The sequence below is a fragment of the Arachis ipaensis genome, chromosome B2, assembly GCF_059453495.1.
Source record: "Arachis ipaensis isolate K30076 ecotype BB chromosome B2, ASM5945349v1, whole genome shotgun sequence".
Taxonomy (NCBI): Eukaryota; Viridiplantae; Streptophyta; class Magnoliopsida; order Fabales; family Fabaceae; genus Arachis; species Arachis ipaensis.
Genome location: NC_142437.1, coordinates 40,025,000 through 40,043,471, shown reverse-complemented (window position 1 = coordinate 40,043,471; position 18,472 = coordinate 40,025,000). Strand labels below are relative to the sequence as shown.

Below are 18,472 nucleotides of genomic sequence, written 5' to 3'. Positions count from 1 at the left end.
ATAAGCTTTTTCTAAATCAATCTTGAACGCCAAGGTCCTTTTTCGAGACTTAGTGTTCCTCATGAAGTGCATAATCTCTTGAGCAATGATAATATTCTCTGTGGTTCCTCTTCCTGGAATGAACCCTTCTTGCAAAGGACCAATGATCTCTGACAGGAAAGGCCTAAACCTGTTAACTAGAACCTTTGTGACAATTTTATAAATTACATTACATAAGCTAATAGGCCGAAACTCCCATAAGGAAGATGGAACTTCCACTTTAGGAATTAGAACAACGAGAGTATCGAAAATAGCCGCATTCATTGGTTCACCCTGAAAGGCTCGCTTGACCAGTCCACACACATCATTGCTAAGAGAGTCCCAGAACTCTTTGTAGAAAATTGCTTGAAATCCATTTGGCCCTGGAGCTTTAAATGAACTCATGGTCATCACAACTCTTTTAACCTCTTCAGATGTCACTGGTTCCACTAGCTTTTGACAAGCCTCAGTACTAAGAGACGGGCAAGGAAAATGCCCCATGGCGTCCAGGTCGATATCCTCCCTTGTAGAAAAGAGTTTTTGAAAGAAAGAATTTGCCGCCATTTCTAGAGTCGAAGTCTCCGTGGTCAAAGACCCATCCTCCAAAAACAACCCATGAATTTTGTTCCTCTTTCGCATGATAACCGTCTGCAGATGAAAAAATTTTGTATTTCTGTCTCCACATCTCACCCATTGTTCTCTAGATTTTTGATACCGCAACAGCTCTTCTTGAAGAAGGACAGCATTCAGTTCCTGATGCAAAATTTGCTCTTTGATCCTAAGCTGTTGATCCTCCTGAATCTCCAGAGTAATCTAAACGTCATTCAAAAGCCTCTCCAGCTCCCTTTTCTTAACAAAAATATTGCCAAAAACCTTTTTATTGAAGCTAGTTGCATCTTTTTGAACCTCCAACAAATATTTGACCACATCCGGAGCTCCTTTATTCCAAGCTGTATGAACAACATTCCTAAAAAGAGGATGAGTCATCCATGCAGCCTAGAATCTGAATGGACGACGGCCCTTGGTAGCCCTCTCTGCCATCTTGCACTTAGTGAACAACGGGCAATGATCAGAGTGAAGGCGCGCCAGCACCTCAGTATAAGCCTCCAGAAACATCAGTTTCCAGTCCTGGTTGATGACTGCTCTATCAAGCTTTTTAGCCACCTGCACCCCACGTTTCATCTTCCTGTACCAAGTGAATCTTCTCCCAATAGCCCCCATATCAAACAACCCACAATCCTCTAATGTTTCTGCAAATTGTTCTGCTATGGCAAGTCTAAACTGCCCCCCTCTAACTTCACTCTGCAACAGCACATCATTAAAGTCTCCTAACACAATTCAAGGTCCGTGGATCATATTAGCAATCCTTGTCAAGTCACCCCACAGTTCTTTACGCCGATGTATATGCGGATTAGCATACACTGCACTGCAGTAACTAGAAGTATTGCCCATAGTGATTTCAAAACTGATACATTGATCAACTACTTCCAATACTCTCACAGAAATATTTGAATTAGAACATAGAACCCAGATACCCCCACTATGACCATTAGCCTCAACAATACCAACACCTTGGTAACCTAGATTATTCCAAAAATATTTCATCTTCTCGGAAGGAATATGGGTTTCAAACAGAATGAAAAAAGTAGGCTGGAATTTATTCACTAACTCTTTACTATGGGCCAATTTATTAGAGGCCCCTTTAATATTCCAAAATAGAAAGCTTAAATCTAAATAATCCATAAAACAATTGTACTATAAAAAGGACCAACCTCAACCGAAGTCCCTAACGAGATGATGAAGATCCACCATCATATCCCCCTGAGACTTTCTTGTCTTTACCCGGTTGTTGCCCGGTTTGCCTGTGTCCCTCTACTAACAACCCTTCCAATTCGCTGATTTGCTGCTTGCTGGTATCGCCAAGGCAGTTCGGAGTCGACGGCGAATTCTGCAAAGAAAAAGGGCGCAACCTCTTGTGTCCATTTTTTAAAATGGCAGTGAAAGTCGGCACCGCAACGGAGACAGCTTTGCCCTTCACCCCTTGCTGTTTGGAAGACGCCATGCGTGCTTGAGATCTGCCAACCGACCCGGTCTTCACCCCTGATTCGGCTCCTTTCATACGTAGCCCAAAGTCACGGTTCTGGTCCGATTTCTGATTTGAGTGCACTGGCACTTTGTCTTTAGAGGTTTGTTGGACTTTGTTTGATTGGCTTAATTTTCCTCTCCTTTTACCACTGACTTTGGTCCAGCCAGCCTCATTTCCCAAATGCTGGGACCCCACTTCCTTCCCATGCAACGTATCACCCAATTCCTTCCCAATTTCTGTAACTATCACTAAATCTTCGGGATTGCATCCAAATTCAAAAATTTTTTCCTTTAAGGCTTCTTGTGGCTGCACCACCTGGGCCGTTGTCTCGGTCACTGATGTTTCCTTTCGATCCACCTTTTTCGACTCTATCGGGGTCATTCTGCAGTCAGTTGCTGGATGCCCGAAATAATTGCACTTGCCACAAATAAGGTGTAAGCATTCATACTTCACCTTATATTCAAACTCATCGACAATCACACTCCGGACCACCGGCAAACCAAGATTAATTTGCACGCAAGCTCGAGCAAATTTCCCCCGCTCCGCTGACTTAGTAGCCAGATCCACCTTGACTGGTCTCCCCACAGCAGAAGCAATTCTCATCATGGCTTTATCCTGATAGTACCAAATGCTCAAACCAGCAATTCGAATCCAAACCATAGTCTCCCGAAAGTGTCCTCACAAGGTTTAAAATCCGGTGTCCATGGCTTGACGGCAATATAGTGACCGAAGATCATCCATGGCCCCCTAGTAAAACCTTCTCTCGATCGTCCATGCGATCAAATTTAACGAGGAAGTACCCAAACCCCACATCCAAGATTTCATATCCACCGGTGATCCTCCATACCCCTTTCAGTTTGTGAAACATGGCCGTGTAACTAAGGTTTTTTCCAAGAACCTTAATCACAATTGCCTCATTGTATAATTCAGAAAGGATGTTTCTAGCCTCTCCGGAGAAGCAAATTCTCGGAGGCATAGGGTTTCCTTGTTTTTCGGTGACCACTGCCATGGAATCCTCATCCAGAGCTTCAGCCCGGTTTATCCATGAGGCTACCATAGAACCAATAACCTTGTTACGGAAAGAAATTTTGGAAGTCACCTTAGAACTAAGGTTGTCCTTACTTGATCCCTCCTTCACACCAGATGCAAACCCTTCCACGCTCTCTCCCTTATCTCTTTCGATGGCATGGCCATCTTCCTCACCGTGTTTCACCCTCAAACGCTCTCTCTCGCTCTCTCCTTCTCTCATTCTTTTTGAGTACGGAGTATGTACTCTTTCTCTGCTAGGTTTTTTTTTCAAATTCTTCTCTATTATTAACCTCCTGCTAGTAAAAAGATAAAACCAATTAAGTGTGTTATGTATATAATTAATTTGTTAAAAAAAGCTAATAACAAACATAGAAGAATTAGTATTGATTTTTTTCTACACAATATATTTGTTTGTCAAAATCGTTTTTTACAATATCTATATTTTAAATATTTTATGTAATAAATTCATATACTCATATGTATGATAAGGTAGGTTATGTTAAATAATCTATATTGTATGATCCCAATCTATATGTCATATTTTATTATTGATAAAATTCGAACCAAATAGAAAATAAAACCACATATTTACGTTTACTTTTATCAAATCTGGATGATATTATAATTGTTCTTGCAAAAGAAAAAGAAGTTTAATAAAAAAATTCATATAAAAAATATTTATATAATTTTTTTATTAACATTTTTTTGTTGAAATATGTTACTTTGCTATATTTAAAATATATTATTTGGAACAATTATATTATTTTAGTTAATATATATTATTTAAAAGAATATTTAAAATTTATTAATTTGTATTAATAATATTATTAAAAATATATTATTAGTTTTTCTTAAAATAACACTTTCTTTTCTTTGGTTCAAATACTATGACAACAAAAAAGTTTTACATAACTGGGTCTACTCAATAAATATTATATTTATTTCTTTTTATATTGCATGTAAAATAAATAACTAATGTTTAAAAAGGTTAATTACATAATTTGATCTTAGTAAATTATAATAAGTGAATAAAATGCAATGTTGCACATATATTTCTTTTTCATAAAAGAAAGAAAGCACTCTTAATTATATATTAAATAGAATAATTATTTATTAGGCTCATTCTTATACAAATAAGAATTTCTCTTAGTTTTATATCTGTAATATTTTATACTAATTAACTTCAAAGTTTAATCATTTTTTTGAATAAATTAATAAAAAAGTAATACAAATAATTGTTTAAATATAACTGTATTTTAATTTTTTTCATTTTGTTACGTACATGTTGAGGATAATTTGAAATAAAAGATAATGAACTTGATGTTTGTAACACCCTGTTACCCTACGCCTTACCTCTAACCGTAAAGCGAAGGATAACAAGACATCACAACAATTCTAAAACTCATACATTAATAAATATAGGAAGAAATAATAATACTAGGAGCCCGATAAAGGAATAAAGTTCAAAATCACATAAGCGGAATTACAAAGCCGAAGCATTCACACACGATAACTAAAAGCGTAGAGGCATAAGATACAACATGAGATGTCGTATAATAGTCAAGATATATATATATATATATATATATATATATATATATATATATATATATATATATATATATATATATATATATATATATATATATATATATATATATATATATATAAGTATGATAAATATAGAGTACTAGCCGCAGCCCGCAAAGTTTAGGCCAACTAGTCATATACTGACATAACAGAGTTTTTGAGTTAAAATAGCTTATACAACTTATCTCTCAAAGTAAGCCTCTAGGGCAACAACATCACGACAATTCTAAAACTCATACATTAATAAATATAGGAAGAAATAATAATACTAGGAGCCCGATAAAGGAATAAAGTTCAAAATCACATAAGCGGAATTACAAAGTGCGAAGCGTTCACACACGATAACTAAAAGCGTAGAGGCACAAGATACAACATGAGACGTCGTATAATAGTCAAGATATATATATAGAGTACTAGCCGCAGCCCGCAAAGTTTAGGCCAACTAGTCATATACCGACATAACAGAGTTTTTGAGTTAAAATAGCTTATACAACTTATCACTCAAAGTAAGCCTCTAGGGCAATGACATCACAACAATTCTAAAACTCATACATTAATAAATATAGGAAGAAATAATAATACTAGGAGCCCGATAAAGGAATAAAGTTCAAAATCACATAAGCGGAATTACAAAGCGCGAAGCGTTCACACACGATAACTAAAAGCGTAGAGGCACAAGATACAACATGAGACGTCGTATAATAGTCAAGATATATATATATATATATATATATATATATATATATATATATATATATATATATAATATAATATAATATAATATAATATAATATATATAGAGTACTAGCCGCAGCCCGCAAAGTTTAGACCAACTAGTCATATACCGACATAACAGAGTTTTTGAGTTAAAATAGCTTATACAACTTATCTCTCAAAGTAAGCCTCTAGGGCAACAGAGTTTAATAACAAAAGTGAGAGAACTACAACATAATAACCAAAACACAAAGATAACAAAAGATCCTCCGCTCTGTCACCATTCGCAAACTCACCGAGGTGGGTTGCGACCTGTATCTGAAAAACAACAATAACATATGGTATGAGAACCGGAGGTTCTCAATATGGTAGCAGTGCCCAATATATAAGATGTAAGGTTTCGAGATGCCAAAGGCAATCCTATCACTTCACATCAAACAGATATTCAAGCTTAACGAAATAAATAACTTAAACTATAAACCATAAACAGGGTTATCTGAACTTAGGTGATTTCTAACTAATACTAATCACACTGTTGTATCCCACAGCCTTCGCCAAACTACCCTCCACGCTATCCCATCACCACCGCCTACCTAACCTCCTCAGCACTAGACAATCACAGATAATGCCAGCAAGTAAAACACAAGTAATATACAGATATAACAGGTAATTCAACTAGCATTCAGGCATGTTATTCAAATACGCATAACTCAAGTAATCAAAGCAAGCAAGCATATAGAAATGCATATGATGAATGTCTATCCTATTTGGCTCATGATATCACTTGTCAGTTCAAAATGCCAACCCAACACATCCCCGGGATGTCGCCTTTCTGCTACGACCAGGATTTATAGTGCTCTGCTTACTCTCTCTAATGCCCAGCACTTTATCATGCACCCTGTGAGTTATAATTCCCAGCACACTCTTTCGGACTATAGTGCCCGAGTTCACTCTGATGGCAGAAAGGTTTTGTGAGTGGGAGGCTGCCACAGTCCTCACATCTCAACGTAGGCGGGAGACTGCCTCGACCCCTACGTCGGTACCGCTACGTCAGACAAGCGGGAGACTACCACAGCCGTTGCCCGAGGCGCATAGCGAGTTGCCAATCATGACAATTCAGTAATACAGCACAGTTCAAGGCATAAATCCATTTATACTCATTCCATTAACTATAATCCTTCATTAATATTTCAAGTTCATCATCAACCCAGCTCCCCATTAGCTCACAAGATAAAACCATCCAACTGACATACCGAGCCTAAGTCACTGTCTTCTACAACCCGTATATAAATCCATTAATCTCAAACATAAACCCATCTATACTAGTTTTAGGGCCTAATTACTAACCACAAGTCTTAAAGAGAAGTTAAAGAAGTTTGGAAAGCTAGAGAACCCTTAAAAGTGAAGAAAAACACATTTTCAGCAAAACAGGAATTGTGCGTACGCACCCCCTATCGTGCGTATGCACACATTGAAGAAAGTGCGTCCGCGTATGGGTGCCAATATGCTGTGTACGCATCCAAGAAAAATTGGACCATTCCACGTACGCATGCATGGGCTGCGTACGCGAGAAGGCTTGGCAGAGACGCATGTCCGCGTATGAAGAGGTTCACGTACGCATGTACCTCAGATTGCAGAAAAATGCCAAGTTGCAGAAATTTCAATTTTAAATACCAAACTTTAAACGTTCATAACTTTCTCTACAAAACTTCGTTTTCCTCAAACCTTATATCATTTTAAAGCTCTTCAAATCATCTTTAATTTAAAATAAAAATAATTCAATTTTAATATTTGAGGGTCAAGTTTTGATCCGCCAAAGTTCACCAAAAATCAAGTTTTACCCAAAAACATCAAAGTTCTCAAATTTCCAAATTTCATAACCAAACCAAACCAAAACATACCCAAACATTCCAAACTTAACCAATTTAATACCAAAACATACTAAATATAGACCCAAAGTCCCTCAATCACTTTCTTGCCATTTCACTCAAGATTACCTCCTCTCCACTCAATAAATCCATATATACAATAAAATCTCACTTTCAAACATACAACTCCAACAATTTCCATAATTTCAATCCCTCACAAGCATTATTTACCAACACACATATATATCCTCCTCAATACTCATCAAACTCAAAGATCATCAACAATTCTCAATAACATCATTACTCAATATCAATCATCAAAATTATCACAATCATCAAATTCATCATACATCATACATCATCAAATTTACCATAAGCTTTCAAGCCTTCACTCAACACCAAACAACACCAAGAACACTCTATATCATTAAAAACAACAAGAATCAAAGCTAGGATTTATGATATTCAACTAAACACAAGAATTTAGTGATATCTTACCTAGTCCAATGAGTTTTTGGGTAAAATCCATTATCACCCAAGCTAGATTACACCTAAATAACAAGAACACAAAGAAACTCAACAACCCACAAACCATTTTTGAAAATGACATAGGGCAGAAAAATGGGGAAGGAAAGAGTGGGTTTTTTTTTTACCACTTTGCTCTAATAAAAATGAAGAGCTCGACGAGAGCTTCGCGTTGCCACAAACGGCTCGTTAATCGGAGCTCCGTAGCTCAACATATGGCCAAAAAAAGGAGGAGATGAATAGTGCTCTTCTTCTTCCTCACTTCTCTTCAAAACCAGCACCCCCCACTCTCTCTTTAGGTTAAAATAAGCTGAAAGACTCATTAGTTAGGTTTATATATATTGGGATTGGGCCCAACCTGGGTCCGGTCGAACCTGATAGCATTTTTAACCCGTTTGATCCACTTTAGACCAAAATCCTTAAGATTAGTGACTGGTTTGCTATTTCGAAAAATTTTCTAAGATTTTCTACTGTTTTATTCTCTCTTACGCAGTACTAGACAGACTTAAGCTGGTACTGCCCGCTAATTTACCAGTATGTGTTTTTACGCAAAAATTTTCAAAAGAAAATATTTTTTCACTCAGAGAAATCCACTGAATCTAAATCTCACCTTTATATTTAAAAAAACATTTTTATATTTTCGAACCTATTCCAGGTAATTAAATTATTCTATTCTACTTAAACAGTTTTTCATGAAAACTCTGGTTTTTACATCGTAATTGCCATATATTTTGTGCTTTGACTGCGTCATGCGCTTCGTGTAACTGTCGCTCTTAGTGGGTAGCATCATAATTCTACATACATAAGAACCTCTTAACCATGAAAACTAGTTTCATTTCCATTAATATTACTGATAGTTGACTATTCCTCTCTTAAGAATGGAAATCGACAATAATACCTCCAAGTGTGTTGATAAGAGCATCAATGATAACCAATCTTGTCAGGTTAAAACCCTCCACCCCAACACTGTTGTTTTGCCTCTTTGAAGGTAAGATCTGTTTCAATTTAAGTGTATCTAATATGCACGATTGCAACTAAATATTCTTTGATTTGCATATACTATTTTGTAGGATTTGCATATTAAAATGGTTGACCTTGAGAGATTGTACAACAATATGAAGGGCGAGATGGCCATTCTTCAAGCTGCAATACTGGACCTTGGAGACTGCCCAGCAGCTCCTGAACAAATGTCACAAGGGCATGTTCCATCTGACACTGTCAAAGGAAAGAAAGTACTTGAGAAAGACAATGCTCGTGTAGAAGAAGACATTGATATCATTCTTGGTGGAAGCAATCCTGAAGATACTTGTACTCCCCTGAATGGAAAATCTCAAAAGATAACTATTATAAACCTGGACGAAGAAATGATAGCACAATTAGGAAATGTCAACTATACTCGTACCTATCTTCGTGAAAAGGTATATCCTTATATTAGCTACTTGTTTTCATTTGCAGCATTCATATATTTTAGTTACTAATTTTTTTTAATTAATTTTTTATAAAATTCATGTAGGCAAATGGTATCCAAAGCTGCCTTGAACTCGTCACCCAGAGGTGACAACTCAAATGAAAATTTCTGTTCTAGGCAAAAGAGAGGCAGACCAAAGGGATCCAATGGATCTAGAATATTATCATTTGAAATTGGCTGTGTACTCTCTGTGTACTCCCAGTTGAACTGAAGTCTAAATTCCGTCCAACTAAGGAAATGCAACTGACACTACAGGAATATCAAATATCACTTTATGTATTTGGACACGACCTATATGAAGGGTAAAAACATTCAGTTAGCTACTTAATAATTATTGATGTCGAATATTTATTTTTGTCTTTTTTATTTGTAAGTTTTTATACCATTACAACCTTTTTTTTATCTACACAGGGAGACTCTGTTCAAAAATAGAAATATTGAAATGAGTCGAGCAGATTTTTAATGTCTCATTTCTGGCAATGAAGTACACTCTAATGTAAGTAAATACCTAACTTTTATTAGGTTTGTGAAAAATATATTTTAGTTATTAGCATGTTCATTTCCATGTAGATTTTAATGCTAGCAGCCCTTAAAACAACAATGGCACAACGTATTGATGATGCCTTTAAAGAGATGTCCAACAAGTTCCACCATAATTTGGGGTAAGAAATTTCGGTAATGGACCCTCAAAAAATACATAGTCTCAATGAAACTAATGATTTTTAATAAAAAAAATTAGGTTGATGCCCTTAATCCAAACATGCTACGTCAAGAGGTGTATGAAAAATACAAAAATATCTGGATGCCGAAGTCTTCTGCGTTAAAATATGTATCTCATTTTCACTCACTCTCTATTTGAATTTTCAGTAAACTTTTTAGTTTAATTGTCGATGAATCATGTCCATACAGATATATGTTCCCCTCATTGACGACATTTTTCACTGGTTCTTGATGTTAATATCCATTGACAAGGGGAAGGTCTACAAACTTAATTCATTTCCAAATCCAAAACGAGATATCTCCAAGAAATTCGTCATGAAATGGACGGTGAGCTATTGAATCTTTCTAGTGTATATTAGTTGTTGACAACATAGCAAATTATATATTTTTAAATATTACTTATTATTGCTTATTAATTCATAGGATGCTATTATACGTATATTATGTGTAATAGAAAATATTTTTTTAAACACTTCTTTTAATTTAATTTTAAATTTTTTCTGTACATGTTATTTAAAGTTCATTCATCATTAACATGTTTTTCTTATTCGTTTTGTTTTGAGCCATAGCTTGGTCTATTAGATTTTATCTTCTATGGTCCATACTCTAGCACTAATATATTAGACAAAAAAAGCATTCCAATGGACAATTGGCCTATCTGTAATGCTCGTGGCATCCCTGATTGCAACACAAGGTTTAAAGCCAATTTTATTGTGATATGCTTATTAAATATATAATGAATAGTAATGATCCTAATTATTAACATGTCTTATAATTTATAGTAATAACTCAGCAGTTTGGTTGCTTGAATGGATGGCAATGGAGGACATGTTTCAACCCAATCTCACTACTAGGGTAAGTTGACAAATTTCTACCTTGTGTACTTCTCGTATTTTTTGACACAATATTTAATTTAACGTTTTTGTATTGTAACCCTCTAACTCCAAAATTCGAATGCTTGCGGCAGGTGCAACTTTAAATGGGACCCACAATAAATATAATCACATGGTCAAACATCGTTCTGCAACTAGGTGGAAAGCATTGGTTGGCAATTAGATGGTCACAGTATTTGTTATTAGAAAAGGATAGAATGCATTTGATTTGATTGTTAGTTATTTAAGTTGTTTATTTTGGGTATATTTGTTAGATTAGATCAATAACCTTTTTTATTTACCTTTCATATGTTTTTCTTAATATTTGGAATTTTTAGTTACACATCTTTCATATAGCACTTTATTTTTTGGTGTTTGCTTCGGTACGATGATAAATTTATATGTATCAATACGATAAAAACGTGGACAAATAATAAAACGTCATATGGATTATATTATCCACGTCAGCATTTATTTTTTTTAAAAAATATATATCATATTAATATTTTTACTAAAATACCCTTATAATTTAGTGAAAACAAAAAATTTTTTATTTAATTTTACGAAAAGACCTAGATATCCTTTTTTCTTATGTTGGACAAAATCTATCTCTTTAAATTAATTAAATTTCAAGATTGAGCAAACTTATATATAAATTTTAAATAATTTAAAAAATAAAACAACATCTGATTATTCATATACAGTCAATCTCGTTGATACTCCTCCGTAAACCCTAATTTCTCATGTTCATTCATACAAAAGAAAAAAAAAACACATTTGAAAAACAAAAAAAAATTCAAAAGAACTGTTTTTCATCTTCCCTGGGTTTTCTTACATCTCTCTCAAAGAACGTCTTTCTTTCAATTCTCAAATTGAAACTCTCTCTTCTCTCTCACACTAGCCCACTATAGTCTCTCTCAGTCTCACTCGAGTCTCGTCTTAGTCACACTCGCCAACGTCTCCATGTGTCGCTGCCTTCCCTGGGCTTCTCGTCACCGGGGACAGAAGCAACTGGTCGGGTCGTCGTCGTTCGTCGTCTCTTGGTTTCGGGACCTTGCCGTCGCCGTGGGCCATAGTCCGTTGGTGAGTCCTTGCATCATCGCTTTCCCGTTTTGTCTTTTTCAGATTTTCCTTCTTCTTATATTTTGAGATGATGTTGAATTGCTAACCAATTAATTTACTTTATTTCTAATCTAAATGTTGATGTGAATCATGAATGAAGTAGGATTTTCTAAATTTGGTGCTGAAATTATGAACTAACTTTTGGGTTGATGAAAATCATCACTGAGTTAAATTTGTTGCTTATTATCAGAACCTCAAAATTGTTACTGTATTATTGAAATAATCACCTAGCTAAATTTGTTGTTGCTGTAAATCATCTTTGGAGCTAAAATTTTTGTTGATGAAAATTATCAATGAGTTAAATTTGTTGCTATAATAATAAATTTGATTCTTACATAGGCAGTATTAGTCAAGATCCAAATTTGTCTAACGAAGATATAGATACCGACTTTGAGATCACTCCTTAGACTAGATGTCTAGATTTGCTTATTCGATTATGTTTCGCTGTATGTTTCTATTCTGTTTTATCTTTTCATGTGCAATTGTGCATGCTTTAGTTAATCTTTTTGCTGACTAGTACTAAGATTAGCTTTTAACAAATTAAGGTAGATAGCGCTAATGAGACCTTATTTAAATGAGTTCTCTTAGAATACTTGTCGGTAAAATCATTGTAATAACAACAATGCTAGGGAACCAAAAGGGTATTAGCCAAAAACCAGCCAAATACCTATGGGTGAATCCAAAATCTCTACGAGTTAATATATTATGGATGTTTCTTCTGCTAAGTATCAGAATGATTCTTTTTCATACTAAATTGATGTCCTTTTATATATTTTTCGAATTTTTTTGTATTACAAATGTGAATGTCTCTATTTCTTTAAGAATTTCATAATTTTTTTTAAATTTTATAGATATTTAATTATTTTTGCTAAAATATAACTGGATATTTCTTTTGTTAAGTATTAGGATGTTTTTTTTTCATATTAAATGAATATTTTTTTTTTATATTTCTGTAACTGTTCAAGGACTCCTTTTGGCTAAGATCATGTGTGTAGTTTGCAGTCTCTTTAATCATCAAAACGGCACCTAATATCCTAAAACGCAGAGTACAACGAAGTGACATAAATACCCACCAAACTATAGGAGAACGAAATGCGCATTCCCCCTCATCATCAAGAAGATCTGAGGAATATCACTCCAGGACACATTCTTTTGCTACAACACATGCAATGTTTCTTCAACTTGCGTTTGACATCATACTAACATTTCTATGCTTCGTACATACTTCGGAATCTGCACAAATCACAATCTCACCAAAGTGTGATTCCATGTGTAGAGAATTTGAGATCCCTTACCCGTTTGGAATGAATGATCCCGCGTGCTATGCGGGTATGTGATTTGAAAAAGAATGCTTGAACACATCCATGAACAATGTTCCCACTCTCACCCCTTACCTAAAAGCCACAGACCTGGAAGTGAGATCCATCGATGCGTTGCGCAGCACGGTTACAGTGGGGAGGCGGAAAGGGCCTGATGGTGAGAGAGAGGGGTCTGTGTGTGTGTGATTGTTGGAGGTGGGTAGGTTAATGTGAGAGAGAAGAGGAAGGTTTTTATAGGTTTTAATTAGATTTACCTAATCAATTTTAAATTTTTTAAATTTTGAATAATTAATTATTAATATAAATTAATGTAGTTTTGTTTAGTTTTTGGCTGGTAACCTCTTGGTTCCATATACTTTTTCTTGTAATAATTCTCTTAAAATTGTTCATTTTATAATAATTGATTCAAAGAAGTTGTACCAACTTGGTCTTGAAGAAGAAACAAATTATCTTTTGGAAAAGAGGAAGAAGAAGAAGAAGAAGCCCTTTTCCAGTGGAGCCTCCACGGAACCTGCCAAATTTTCTGATGTATCTAATGCGTTTGTTTGTTGTGTTTCAGGTATTTCTAGGAATCCTTTGTACAAGAGGCACACCACAGGTGGAATGAAGAAAGTTTGAGATTTGGAGGAAGAAAAAAAAGTATGCTTTCACTCAAATTGTTCAATTCTCTGTGTTTTTCTTAATTTTTTATCCGAAGTGCCTTAGTTTCTCTTAGTTTCAAAACCAAATCTCCCCAAATTTCAACCCTCGTCTGAATTTCAACCCAAATCCTCTGTCCATATTCAATACCAAGATGATGGCACAGAACTTTGTAGTTGATTTGAATAAGCCCCTTGTTGTTCCATGATTCTAATATTTACTTGGATCACTAATTTCATAATCTTGCTTTTGGATCATATTTACAGCTGTATTAATTTTTGGAGACTGGTTTCGAATATTTTTTTCTTGATTGCCGTTATTTCTTGAGATCCTATGTGTGTGGACATGCAGATGGCCTTCTATTTCCATTGTGGTCAATGAAACTAAAGGCTATAACAAACAAATTAATAAAATTGTGTCACTGCACATATGTAAGAAATCATTGAAAATTTCGAAGCGCATATGATCTATTTTGGTTGCAGATTTGGATGATGTCAAAATCTCTTTTATATCTAGGTCGAGCTAAGTTTGTGAAGTTTTTATTAAAAGTGTAAATTTCTCTTATACAAGTATTTTTTTTCCCTTTAAAAATGCTTCCTAAATTATGTTTCTCTATTAAAAGTTTTATGGCTGTTAATGAATGAAAGTCTTACCTTTGTGTCACCGAATGACAAGACCACCATTCTCAAACACTACAAAAAAACTCTTGGATTTACATCAACCTCTAGTCCAAAGGTGCATATAATGATGGCTCAAGTTAATTGCACTATTAAAGTAATATAGATAATTATGGGATATAATTCCAGCATAATCTATCATAGTGTTGTACTGTTGTTTTAATCTGCATATAATACACGACATGTAAAATATTAATCTCAAAAGTTTGATGACTCTGAATTTTACTTATTTATATTTTGGAATAATTGTTGACTCACATGCAATTTTTCAACAATAGAAGAAAAAAGAGTATGTAGTAACTTACTGACTTCTTGATGTGCATGTAACATTCTTGGTGTGCATGTAACTTGCTGGAGATGCCTTTGGAAGTGGGTCGTGTTCCTCTGTTTGGGCCTTTTCGGGCTTCTCCTGGTGATTTCGCCGAACTCTTTGTGAAAAGGTCGGGTAATCCTGACCTGAAGAGGTCAGTCGACTTGTCATCAATTAGCCCGGGTCATACAGCTCGACCCAGGGTAGGAACAGTGCCCCTGCTTGAGCTTGGTCTTTCTTTTTGAGGTTGAGTCTCTTTTTTAGGACTTCGATCCTTTGGAGAAGCCGAACTCGAGCATTTTGTCGATTTCGTCGTAGAACTTCCATTTGAATGTGGAGCGTCTTTCTCACTCCTTTAACTGCATCGTGTGTTGTGCTTTCCTAGGGAACGTGCAAAGGCTTTTTAAAGCTCATTAACTCCTCTTTTTGCCGTTTCCCTCTTTTTGTTTCATTTTGAATTTCCAAAAGACTTTTGCTTTCAGTTTTTTCCTCTTTTCATTTCTCTTCTCTGACTGTTGGTGCTTCGTTCTTTTGTTCAAAAGGTGATCATCCGGCGCGGCTTCGTCGTTGCTTTATTCTCTCAGCGTTTTATCGTCTTCTTCCTGCTACCGATTGGTCTTTCTCTTTTCTTTTCCACGTCGTTCTTTTCATGTCTGATTTTGAGGAAGTTTTGATTTTGCTTGAAGAAAGTTTGGATTTTTCTACTTTTGCTATGTTTGATTGCTGTTGTAATGTGTGTTCTGGGAGTTTCTTCGTCTTTTGTATGAACCTTTTCGCCCTTTCGGATGGTTGATGCTCTTAGGGCTTTGTATGTTGTTACCGTTTTTGATCGTATTCTTTGATTTTGAAGCTTTTGAATAATGACTTGTTTAATTCTGAAAAAAGGTTGCATCTTTGATGATTTCCACTTGGCATGTTTTGATGTTGGTAGTTCCCTTTGCTGATAGACTGTAAAAAGGTAGTAGCTTTGATGACATTTTGTGATTAACTTTCTTTTTTTGAAGTGTCGCTATTTGAATTCTTCTTTTTCTTGTATGAGAGATGTCGGGATGTAAGGTGTAGATTTTTCCTGAAACCTTGCTCTGTTATTGCCTCCAAAGGATGCCCCTGGACCTTGGTTTGAGTCTTGGGGTTTCCTTTTGCTACTTTTTTTTGTCCTGTACGCCTTAAATCGAGTTATATCCGTATTTGTCCGAGCTATTTTGTTGATTTGCACGAGCTGTTTGATTAGTAACCATTTTTTTTTCTTACTGTAGGACTAGTTGACCCATGTCTTCTCGCAAAAATATTGTTGAGACATCCTCGAAAGTTCCTGAGGGCATGTTTGACTGGCTGGACTCCCTCGTCTTGATGTGCATCTCAGTAGTCAATTCTGAATACTGTGTGGAGCTTAGGAAACATCACCGGATTTGTAGTAGTAGGGATCAGGAGAAGAACTACGAGTTGTTAGCGCCAGACTCTGACGAGAGGGTTCGCTTCCCTTCTCTGACCCAGGGGGAACGCCCCTTCTTTTATGCTTACGACTACTTTTTTAGCCAAATGAACATTACCCTTCCTTTTACCTCTTTCGAGACCGATTTGCTGTGGTCATGTAATGTAGCTCCGTCTCAGCTCTATTCGAACTCCTAGGGGTTTATTACGATCTTTCAGTTGCTTTGCCAAGAATTAGATGTCAAGCCTTCTCAAACTCTCTTTCTTTACCTCTTCGTTTTGACCAAACCTCGAATGACCAAAAAGAAAGCTTCTTGGATTTCTTTCTGGTTTGCTCAAGGACATAAGGTGTTTGCTATGTATGATGAGTCCTTTAGGGACTTTAAGAACTACTTTTTTAAGGTCCGAGCTGTTGAGGGAGCTCGACCATTTTTCTTAGAGTCGAACAATGAGCCTGCCTTCCCTTTATGTTGGCAAAAGAATGTGGTGGTGTCTAGATATTCGTGGGAGATGCTTGATGAGGTTGAGCAAGCTTTTGTGAATGTGTTAGAGGAGATCTGGGGGCAACCCCCCTACCTCGACACAAAGAAGGTCTTAGGGGACCCTTCCCTTGTCCGAGCTGAGCTGGGTAGTGGTCGACTTCTTTTTTCTTCCCTTTGTTTACTTGCTTTTTGTTTCTTTTTCTTCCATTTTTGTAACTTGTTTTTGCTGTATTTTTTTCAGAGATGGCTAAGAATAATGACTCCATGAAGGCCTTTAAGAAGGCGAGGAAAGTTACAGCTGCCCAGAACATCTTGGCTAAAGCCGCTGGGGAAGGATCTTCTCAGGTTCCTTCTAAGAAGCCGATCTTGAGCACCTCTGGGCCGAGGAGGATGATTCCTACTCCTCAGGTCCATTTGGTTGATCCTCCCCAAACTTCTGCTGCTACCTCTTCTCCTACTGTCGTCCTCCTCCAAAAAGACAAAGGACTATTGAGCCTTTCAATATGGATGCCCCTGACTTTGATGTTGTTGGGTTTGTTGATCAACAAATTGCTCCTTATGGTGTTGTTCCTACTGACGATGTATCCATTCTTGTCATTTGGACTTCATTACCCAAAGCAGTATTAAGATGGCACACATGGGAGCAGCCTTATTCCGAACTGCTCAGGATCTTCCCATTCATGCAACAAAAACTTTTATGGAGGAGGCCAAATCAAAATTTGACAGGATCAAGAGGTTGAAGGAGGAGCTCGAGGTAAAGGTGGTGAAGCTGGAAAAAGAGTTGGAAGGTGAGAAGACTTGAGCTACTGTTACGGTGGCTTCTGCAAATCTGGCTGAGGAGATGGCCCAGAAGCATAAGGAGAGCTATGTCTTGACTTATGGTGAGATGGTAGAGCTCAGAGAGAGGTTGGAATCTGCTCAGGCTGATTATGCTGAGCTCTAGGGCCATCTCATGGGCAGTGTGACTTCTGCTTATGAGAATTTGAAGGATCAGGTCCGAGTTCTTGCTCCCGAGCTCGACCTGTCTCTCTTCAGTTTGGACAATATTGTGAAAAATGGGAAGATCGTCCCTGCCCCGGATGAAGATGATGATGATGTAGATCCACCTCCTGTGCCATCCACCAAGGCCTCTGCTGTCCCAACTTCTCCAACTCCTGCAGCTGAGTTCAGCTACCCTGAGTCAAATCCTGATGTTCAGATCCTGAACTGGCTGGATGGGACCGTCGACGCTGTCCCCCTCCAGACTCATCCTCTTTCGCCTCGAGATGCCGCCACTGGAGAATCTTTGAATCCCTTGTAGTTTTCTTCTTATCTATCTTGTTTTGTATAGCCCGGTCTGTGGGCTTTTGAACTCTTTTTTCGATAACTTGTGTTTGTTTGACTTGGATATTTTAGTTGCTTTTCTTAGCAACTTTATTTAGAAAAACAAATGCTTTCCAACTCTTGAGGTCAACTCTCGGGTGGCCTTCTGAGTGTTGATTACAGTAGCTTTGTTTTCTCATGATATGATTGTTTGCAATTTTTTAGGTATTTCCAGAAATCTTTAAGAGTGTTGGAGCTTTTTGCTGTCTGACCTCTTTTTTTATTTCCTTCATGTTGGTT

At 36.4% G+C, this 18,472-nt stretch overlaps 1 protein-coding gene across 1 annotated transcript; it reads right to left on the bottom strand.

Moving 5' to 3' along the window:
• Window positions 1-1,014: 1,014 nt before the first annotated feature.
• On the bottom strand, window positions 1,015-1,623 carry LOC148573691 (uncharacterized). Its single transcript, XM_088505823.1, has 2 exons — window positions 1,398-1,623; window positions 1,015-1,346 (listed from the first exon to the last, which is right to left on the bottom strand). The coding sequence occupies exons 1-2, from the start codon at window positions 1,621-1,623 to the stop codon at window positions 1,015-1,017; spliced, it is 558 nt and encodes a 185-aa protein (XP_088361949.1).
• Window positions 1,624-18,472: the final 16,849 nt, after the last annotated feature.

Excerpts from the sequence above, each read along its gene's own strand:
- LOC148573691 (XM_088505823.1), bottom strand. The coding sequence starts at position 1,623 with ATGAAATATTTTTGGAATAATCTAGGTTACCAAGGTGTTGGTATTGTT. Across the intron at positions 1,347-1,397 it reads TCGGCGTAAAGAACTGTGGG|GAGACTTTAATGATGTGCTG; the intron begins GTGACTTGACAA and ends GAATTGTGTTAG.